Consider the following 9,553-nt stretch of genomic DNA (forward strand, 5'->3'; position numbering starts at 1 on the left):
ATTGAGAGAGAACATTATAATGTTCATATTAGCTACTAAACGTCTAAGATGAAGATAAAATAAATAAAAAAAGCTTTTCAGTCGTTTGTTCATTCATAATTTCAACAATTATCATTGATATTTTTCTACATTTATCAGCAGAATAATTTGTTTCAGAAAAGACGTATTATTTATAGTTTTGATGGAACGGTGCTGCTGTTGTCTTCTGCTGTGATCACCATGTGGGAGATCTATTATTAACAGAGGCAAATTTAAAAAAGCAGAAGAGCGACTGTTTGGGTCTGCCCCCGATCGCTGAGGGGAAAGATGGAAAGGAATGTGGTGTCACATGTTTGCTCCAGTTGTTAAAATCCTTCCCACTCTGGAATTTAAAGCAGGAAGTTTAAAATAAAACGTGATGAGGAGACAGAAGGAGGACTGTCTCCAGGCCGGACCTCCAGGAGCTGATGTTCTCAGCGATTAACAGCTCAGACTCAGTGTGAGTCAGAGCCGCCTTCAATTCTGAGTGTTCAGACAGTAAATAAGCAGAAAAGAGCCCATTTATTTTATTCATGAAAAGTGAGACAAGAGAAGATATTCACAGGAGTCTGGGAAAAACACAAAATGATAACAAGGCCAAGAAACAGAATCAAAAGGCTCTCCGGCTCCTCAGCAGATGTTACTTCCTGTCAGGTGGAGCCTGGTTTGACTTTGGAGTAAAAGGTTTTAGCAGCACCTCGATCTGAGGATGAAGGACACACAAGGTACAACACAACACACAACAGCGATGAGCTGGACAAAATAAGAAATAATGGAGGGTGATGAGATGATGTGATTTTATTTCACCTTTTCTTTGTGTGAACTTTGTATATACTGAAAAAAGTTTTAAAACCAAAAAATGAAATAAAATAAAAAGATAGCTGATAGTTGAAATAAATAGATTCACATTTTGTTCTTTTGAAGAGACAGAAAACAACCAGAAAGACTCATTTGGGGTTCTTTGTTTGCTTTCACTGATTAAAATTTTGAGTTTCCCCTCCGACTGAAACTTCAGCAGGTCAAGTGATACTTTTATTAATGTCACACCCACAAACAGCTGAGGAATGCGTCTTAAAGGGGAGGAGCTATGACCTCATTGTGTTTCATTTACAGCAACCTTTGGCCCAATCAGGAATCCCTGGCTGCACAGGTGAAACAACAACAAATACATGTCTTCATTCCATAACAACAGGTTTTTACAACACAATGGAACAAGTGACGGAGAGTTTCATTGTTGTTTTTTTATAGATGATCGATATCAGAGCTGTTTGGAACACAAACACTGACCTGTCTGTGTGTGTCTGTGTGTGTCTGTGTGCGTCTGTGTGTGTTTACCTCTGATCCTCGGTGGCAGCTCGCTCTGTGTGATGGTCACATTTGTGTATAAAACATCGTGTTTAGCTGTAAAACATCAGCAGTCCCAGTTAAATTAGCTTCCTCTGTGAAAGTTTGGCTTCATAAGTGAGATCAGAAAACGGAGATCAGCTGCTTTTAGACACTGAAACTTTTCTTGTTGTTCCACTGACCACGTAAAGACACGACTTCATCTTTAGTTTCTCATCCAGGCCTGCAACTAAAAATGTTATCGACACCACAAACTCATAATCGATAAAATCAAGGGAGGGGTTGAGACATTTTCCCATAGACTACAATGACTTTGGTGATGCTCAGCGTTGTTCAGGACAAAGACATGAAAGGCACTGTGGTATTTTCTGTCATTTTTGGATCGAACAATGAGGCCGTTCACACACACTTTTGTGTGTCTCCAACACAATGGAAGTTAACAGAAAATAAAATTCAACATGGTCTCTAAATCATTTTTTCATTTCTGAATTAGAAGTTGAATTAACGACAACTTGGGAAAAGCTCCTAAATGGATTCATTCGACGCGTTGGGAGCAGACAGAGGCGCGGCTGAAGGCCGGATGCAAAATATCAGTTTATTTATGAAAACACTCTGACCTTTGTGGCATCTCCAGCCGATGAGCAGCATCAAGGCCAGCAGCACACAGACGCCCACCACAGGAAGCAGAACATAGACGACGGGTTTGGACTGAGGTGCACCAGGAGGCCTCGCTTTGAAACAGGAAATTCACAAGTTGGCCTCAAAGTCAAAAAGGATGACAGGTTCTCTGAGACAAACATCACGTTCATATTCAGTCCAAACAAATCTGTTGTGTTGAAATAAACGGTTTAGTGATGAACTGACAGCTTTGGGTTTTGACACGAGTCCGATTTGAAACGAAATGAAATTGAAGTGGAGCTGCTCAGAGTCAAAGTGTCTCTGGGACTTTTCTACCTGTGACGGTCAGCCAGCTGTCTGCTGATGCTTCACATCCTGAGATGTTGCACCTGTAGGATCCTTCATGGGATTTGGAAGCCGTGCGGATGGTCATGCTTCCCGTGGAGCTGCTCCCGATGAGGAGCCCGTCTTTGTAGAAGTCTGCCGTGAAGCTGGAGGAGGAAGTCGTCTTGTTTCTGCAGCGCAGCGTCACATGGTCTCCCTCCATCACAGGATGGACTGGACTCTCCAGGATCACTGAGCCGTCTGAGGGACGAGCGCCATCGTCATCATTATTATTGCATTTGAAAGATTTCCTAATTTCGCCGTTAGCATTGACTTCTCTCTTCTTACTGAACAATCACAGACCATCCTGTTGACCTGCTCCATACTCTGTCCTGATTGGCTGGCACAATCTGTCAATCACACAGTAGCCACGGTGAGAAAAATATGTCTGCCTGTGACTGACCTGTCACGGTGATGTTGATGGCGTTGCTGCACTCTCCTGAATCGGACTCACACCAGTACAGCCCGCTGTCTGACGGATAGATAACGTCGAGGACGCAGTTGGATTCATTTCCCTGACAGTCCTCAGTTATCCCTGATGACAGCGTCCTTTTAACCGCCCACCCAGAGCTTCCATGGTGTCCACAGCTAAAAGAGATGGACTCGTACTCGAAGAACTGGGATCTGTTGGGGAAGACCATCAGAGCAGCTGCAAGAAGCACACGTTTGTTTCTTCCTTGTTTATCGTTGTGTTGACAGGATTAACTCAGCTGCGTCAGGCTGATGCTTTTACCTTTGACCTTATTTCTCATTAGCTTCCTGCAGGAGGTTACAACATACAACAACAACGAGCGACACACAAAAAGCGTCTGCGTCATCTTCTCTTCTTCTTCTTATGTCCTCAGTATTCACGGGGCCAAATTGAAGTCTTTAGGTCTGCTTAGACTCGGACTGTTTGCTGGTTTCTAATTGAACACGATTAAAGAAACGAGCTGATATGAAGTTCAGTACTCACCAGCGACGGTGCACAGAGTTGAAATCTCCATGCTGCTTCCCCCCCGATGGCTGAACTGATTGTGTGATGGAGGCTGTATTGCTGTGTGACCACAGCTTCCTGCTGTAATATCAAATTCATGTCTGTGTGCAGAACTTGCTTGTGCAGGATGTTCTTCAAAGTGTGAACCCAAACACCTTAAAAGTCTTTGTGGGCCACAAACTGATGCTGTGATACAAGCAGAGGAAGTAAAGTTATACAAAGTCCAGGAGAGAGAGGCTGAAACGAGCTGAATGGGGCAGAAAACGTGAGGCCGAGGACGGACACGACCAAAATCCTGAGTCCAGATGAAGTCTCTGATTTCAGGTGAAATAATCTTGTGTATTTTGGGGACTTACTAAATCAGAGGTGTTGTTTCACTTTTAATTTTACAGCGAAGGTGACAATCCCTTTGACTGTGACACATTAAGATAAAATGCTCTGTCTGACTCTTCAGACTAAACAAGGCTGCAGATTCTGGGAGATTTTTCCAGAACGAGTAAAAGAATTAAAGATTGTTTTGTTTTTTTTTCCTATCACACGTGGTGAGTCACTGGTGAGTCACGCCCACGTATGGCTGCGTCATCATCAGTGACGTAAGACGCCCAGAAAACAACCATGGAAGCTGCTCCGTCAGCTCAGTCTCTGGTTCTCGGTGGTCGTTATGTTCGGTTCTCTGAGGACCTCTGCTCGGTCCCGGATCTGGTTTTGGTTCTGGACTCTGATCCTCCAGCTGGTTCTGGTGTCCTGCTCCGGTTCTGAAGGTAAACACACCGACCGGTAGATCCGAAGCTAACCTGTTAGCCTCCAAGCTAGCTGCGTTTCTGGCTGGTTTCGGTGATTTTTGTTATAAATGAATGAATGAATGAATGAATGAATGAATGAGTTCGAGCTGTTCATTAACTGTGTCATTCCTGACAAATGTTAACTAACTGAAACAAAGAAGAACATGTTTGAGAGGAGATTCTTCTTCTACGGTCTAATGTTTGTTCGTGTTATTCCCATGAAGGGAATGAATGAATGAATGAATGAATTAATTAATTAATGATAGATAGATAGAAAGAACGAACTTTATTGATCACCAAGGGGAAATCCAGATCTCCACACTGTGAAAACAAAATGAAGTGTTTCAGAAAGTTTCTCGGTCTGAAGGCAGAACCTCTGGGGTTTTCTGTTTGTGGAGTTTCCATGATGATCACACTCAGAATGGACTCTTTGTTTTATTCTGGTGTGAACAGTGTGACAAACCCAGAAGTGGGTAGCTGATACATAATGCTGTGTGAGTAACACTGATGGCTGATGTACCTTTAAAAGACCAGAAACCAAGACAGCCAAATGAATGTAAATTAAAACCACATGAGTTTCTGTGAGCTGGCTGCAGCTGTTAATATTTACACGTCATCGTTGGTGGACCAAGTCAAACCAACATCACCGTCCTCACTGTGATTTAAAAAATTCAGAGTCGGGACTTGTTGTTGTGTTGTTGTCGATGTGTAGACACTTACCTCGCACTTTCTTCTCAGACCAAATGATTGATCAAGAAATCGTTGGCTAATTCATTCAAGGCAAAAGAACAGAAAATGATTGTTAGCAGCCCTCTGACACTTCTAAAGCTTGTATCGCCACACAAAATTTATCAGACTTTATTTGGTTTAATTTTCCAGGTCAGCGTGATCTGGTTGGTTCGTTTCAACCAATTGTTTCAGTCCTGGGAGATGATGTCATTCTTCCATGCCAGCTGATTCCTCCGTTGGACTTGCGGCGTTTCACCCTGGAGTGGTCGAGGAACGACGTGAAGCCCAGACAGCCGCGGATCGTTCACTTGTTCCGGGACAGAAAAGAAGTTGTCCACAGCAAACTGCCCTCTTACGTCAGTCGGACGAGTTTGTTCACCGGGGAGCTGAGCAGAGGAAACGTCTCGCTGAGGATCCTCAACGTGACATCCTCAGATGAAGGCACATACAGATGCTTCATCCCGAGGCTGGCCGTCGCCTCGGTCATCCAGCTCGTCATCAGTGAGTAGTCCTGCTGATATCCAGTTTAGGTCATTGGTGCTGCTGCATGAATTGTTGTGCTTTTTCTTTTAGTCATCTGCTGCTAATGTTGTTTTTATCAGATCCAGATGTTACGACCCGGACCACAGAGACGCCGCTGATTCCCAGAAATCTCAGCACTGCAGCTCCAGAAGTCCATGAACCTGAACAGGGTGAGGACGAGGACCAATCAGCTGTTTGTTCATGTTTCTGTTGTCTCTGTGACTGAAACTGATCACTTTTATTCTTCACACAGATGAACCTGTGACTGCCATCGTGATTGTGGTCGTGATTGTGTTCTTTATTCTCATACTCGTCTTGGTTGCAGGTGGATTCTTCCTAAAACAATATAAAAAACGAGATGTAAGTGAACCAACAGACTTTGTGACTTTGTGCTTCAAACTCTGCTGTGTCTAACTGTTGAACATCTGTTGCTTGTTCTTCCAGGCTGTGAGGTACAAAACTGCCCAGAGCTGTGAGCTGCCTTGCTCAGAGGAATGTTGACCGTTGATGAGATGTTGTTTCACACCAGCCAACAGGAGGGAGATCTTGAAGACCAAGAAAGGATGAGTGATCTCAGTAAACATACTTCACCATCTGTTCTCCAGCTTTACTTTAACCTCTCTGCACCACCGGATGTCCAGTCAGCTGAGAAACATTCAGCAGTCTCCAGCTTCAGTGGAATCTTTTATTTGTATAACTTTTCATGGACGGTGGCGTCTGACCTTAAATGGTTTGGCTGAACAGGATCAGACTGTTAATTATTTCCTGGCTGAACCCAGACAGATTTATTTTAAACTCCTCTCTGCGATCATCTGCTCTCCATGGATACCTCCTGCTACTTGGACATTGAAGTCTCAGATCATAAGCAGCTCAGACAGAAGACGATAAAAGGTCAATGAAGTGAAAACTTTATTAAAGAAAAGAAGTCCAGAACTCCGACTTCACTCAACTTTCTACCAACGACTGAAGTGTTGAGGCTGCAGACCAAAACTCTGATGAGGACTCAGTCATGTTTGTGTTCACTGCATGTACAGCAGTACAAAACAGTTCAACCTTTAATTGTTTTATAAATCTTCCTTTAGATTTCACAAAAATAACAAATGATGTTTGGAGGAATTAAGTGTCTCCTCAGGACAGTTCTGAAGTTATAGACCTTTGAAGGGAGTTGATGTTTGTACTTTTTTATTCGACTGAAACAGTCAGATTCTATAAGTTTGCACACAGTTGAAGGAATGTTTGCTCTGATGCTCTCATATCAGTAAAATATGCTCAAATAAAAAATTCTGAATTGCTCTGCACTTTATTTATTGTTACTTTCTTTCATGTTTTTTTGACAAAGTAAAATGTTTCCAAATAAATATTTCAGTTTTCAAATGAAAACAGTGTCACTTTCTCTTTTTCTCGTGTAGAATTTTAGGGACTTCTGATTCAGTGTTGGAGTTCTATGCACTTTTTTTTTTTTTTTTAAGGTATTTCCTTAAATATATAAATAAAACAAGTCAAGCAGTCACACAGTGGACCTCAGGGGTCAAGGGTCACCAAGACTGGAACATGTGCTCCAGCTGAGCCTGAAGAAGTTCTGGTAGAAGTGGACGGGCCACAGACTGAAGACATGACAGGACCATCAGCTGCTGAAATCTCCAGTTTCAGTTTCAGTCATGAGGCTCCTGCCGCTCCGCCTCGCAGGTCTCGAGGTGTCCAGCTGTTGTGTGTATTTTGGTTTTCTTTTTTGTTCCTTTGTGTTCTCTCTTACTTTATTTTTTAAACTCGTGAAGCACTTTCTGGCTCGCCTGCATGAAAAGAGTCTGGTGGAGTGTTAGCTGCTCTCTGAGATAAACTCTAATAATCTACCACATTTAATCTGCTGAGCTCCAGAATAACAATCCTTCCATCTGCCTGAAAAGAAAACATCTTTTTCCACAAATTAGAAAAATTGTGACACACGACATAAATCACATGAACAACACACACGCACACAATGTTTGTCATGCTTTATGAATCACATGTAGCAGCTGCTCTTATGTTCATCTTCCTCAATATTGAACTTGTTTATTGAATTATAAATATATTTATGTTTAACATGTATAGACCTTCAACATCTACTGAAAAGTGTACAAACAGAACCAATGACAGATGATGTTTACATGTAAACTACACTGCAACGCTGCAGCAAACAAAGAGGACTCACTTTCTGTTTTCACAGCATCATGAGCTCAAGACAAAAACCAACAACAGACACACGTGATCTTTGTGCTCACACAATAATCAGATGTATTTCACTGACACATGAGTGTCTATTATAGTGATGTTAAATTACATTATTCCATTTAAATCTAAAAATATTTATTCATGGCTTCATTTCCAGTTTTTGTCAAAGCGTCTGTCGCCCCCTGGCTGTCAGGGATGAATCATCATCATCATCAACACAACCAAACAGAACACTATTTATGTCTATTTATGTCTTCAGTATTTAGTCTATGTCAGGTAGACACAGCAACTTTCAAATTTGTTTTAAAAGGATATTTTGCGAGTTATCCGATTTCCCAGCAGAGCCTGAATGCAGCGTGGCCCTGTCCGTGGTGCTGAAACCAAAAACGACCCAAAAATACTTTTATGAAATTCTTATTTTTGTTGTTGTTGTTCTTTGTTGTTGTTCGTTGTTGTTATTATTATTATCAGGTCTGATGTGTCTTGTGCTCCCGCTGCGGGAAGAATCGTGAGGTGACGTCACAGACAGGGTCCAAAGATCGTTTGTTTGTGACAGATGGTTTATTCAACCATTTTGAAATAAAAACTGATATAAAAATAGATTCAGAAATGAGCTCTCGGTCTGTCTCTGCTTGAACTGAGGACTTTAACAGAGTCAGTGTCTGTCTGAGTGACGTTCAGGTTTTTGGACGGACTGGTTGGTCATTTCATCTCCTCTCCTTTCCTTCCCTTCCCTCCTTTCCTACCCTCCATCCTCCTCTCCTCCATCCTCCTTTCCTTTCCTCCATCCTCCTTTCTTTCCCTCCTCCTCTCCTTTCCTTCCTTCCATCCTCCTTTCCTTCCTTCCATCCTCCTCTCCTTTCCTTCCATCCTCCTTTCCTTTCCTTCCTTCCATCCTCCTCTCCTTTCCTTCCTTCCATCCTCCTTTCCTTCCCTCCAGCCTTCCCTCCATCCTTCCATCCCTCCATCCTCCTTTCCTTCCCTCCATCCTCCTTTCCTTCCCTCCATCCTCCTCTCCTTTCCTTCCATCCTCCTTTCCTTTCCTTCCTTCCATCCTCCTCTCCTTTCCTTCCCTCCATCCTCCTCTCCATCCTTCCATCCCTCCATCCTCCTTTCCTTCCTTCCATCCTCCTCTCCTTTCCTTCCATCCTCCTTTCCTTTCCTTCCTTCCATCCTCCTCTCCTTTCCTTCCATCCTCCTCTCCTTTCCTTCCTTCCATCCTCCTTTCCTTCCCTCCAGCCTTCCCTCCATCCTTCCATCCTCCTTTCCTTTCCTTTCCATCCTTCCATCCTCCTTTCCTTTCCTTTCCTTCCTTCCATCCTCCTCTCCTTTCCTTCCCTCCATCCTCCTTTCCTTTCCTTCCCTCCATCCTCCTTTCCTTTCCTTCCTTCCATCCTCCTCTCCTTTCCTTCCTTCCATCCTCCTCTCCTTTCCTTCCCTCCATCCTCCTTTCCTTTCCTTCCCTCCATCCTCCTCTCCTTTCCTTCCCTCCATCCTCCTCTCCATCCTTCCATCCCTCCATCCTCCTTTCCTTCCTTCCATCCTCCTTTCCTTTCCTTCCCTCCATCCTCCTTTCCTTTCCTTCCTTCCATCCTCCTTTCCTTTCCTTCCCTCCATCCTCCTCTCCTTTCCTTCCTTCCATCCTCCTCTCCTTTCCTTCCCTCCATCCTCCTCTCCTTTCCTTCCCTCCATCCTCCTTTCCTTCCTTCCATCCTCCTCTCCTTTCCTTCCCTCCATCCTCCTTTCCTTTCCTTCCTTCCATCCTCCTTTCCTTCCTCCCTCCATCCTCCTCTCCTTTCCTTCCTTCCATCCTCCTCTCCTTTCCTTCCCTCCATCCTCCTCTCCTTTCCTTCCCTCCATCCTCCTTTCCTTTCCTTCCCTCCATCCTCCTCTCCTTTCCTTCCCTCCATCCTCCTCTCCATCCTTCCATCCCTCCATCCTCCTCTCCTTTCCTTCCATCCTCCTTTCCTTT

The 9,553-nt window shown here is 43.6% G+C and overlaps 2 protein-coding genes across 5 annotated transcripts in view; one reads left to right on the top strand and one right to left on the bottom strand.

The window, feature by feature from the left end:
• Positions 1-530: 530 nt before the first annotated feature.
• On the bottom strand, positions 531-3,832 carry LOC115058575 (low affinity immunoglobulin gamma Fc region receptor II-like). 3 transcript variants are annotated; one of them, XM_029525971.1, is made up of 6 exons: positions 3,320-3,830; positions 2,768-3,013; positions 2,317-2,565; positions 1,980-2,093; positions 1,354-1,419; positions 531-721 (listed from the first exon to the last, which is right to left on the bottom strand). In XM_029525971.1, the coding sequence occupies exons 1-6, from the start codon at positions 3,348-3,350 to the stop codon at positions 669-671; spliced, it is 759 nt and encodes a 252-aa protein (XP_029381831.1). In that variant the 5' UTR covers positions 3,351-3,830; the 3' UTR covers positions 531-668. The 3 variants fall into 3 exon arrangements, with proteins under 3 accessions (XP_029381831.1, XP_029381832.1, XP_029381833.1); XM_029525972.1 differs by having other exon boundaries at positions 2,768-3,123; XM_029525973.1 differs by lacking the exon at positions 1,354-1,419 and having other exon boundaries at positions 3,320-3,832.
• The window catches only part of LOC115058578 (myelin-oligodendrocyte glycoprotein-like), a 279,510-nt gene continuing 273,135 nt past the window's right edge, over positions 3,179-9,553 (top strand). Inside the window, exons 1-5 of one of the 2 annotated variants that reach the window (XM_029525979.1) lie at positions 3,179-4,101; positions 5,002-5,352; positions 5,454-5,543; positions 5,627-5,733; positions 5,818-6,726. In XM_029525979.1, coding sequence (XP_029381839.1) covers positions 4,002-4,101; positions 5,002-5,352; positions 5,454-5,543; positions 5,627-5,733; positions 5,818-5,874 — 705 coding nt within the window. In that variant the 5' untranslated portion in view covers positions 3,179-4,001 and the 3' untranslated portion in view covers positions 5,875-6,726. Of the gene's footprint in view, positions 4,102-5,001; positions 5,353-5,453; positions 5,544-5,626; positions 5,734-5,817; positions 6,727-9,553 lie in introns of those variants that run through there. The other variant, XM_029525981.1, reaches the window with a different exon arrangement.

This window comes from Echeneis naucrates, chromosome 18 (assembly GCF_900963305.1).
Source record: "Echeneis naucrates chromosome 18, fEcheNa1.1, whole genome shotgun sequence".
Taxonomy (NCBI): domain Eukaryota; kingdom Metazoa; phylum Chordata; class Actinopteri; order Carangiformes; family Echeneidae; genus Echeneis; species Echeneis naucrates.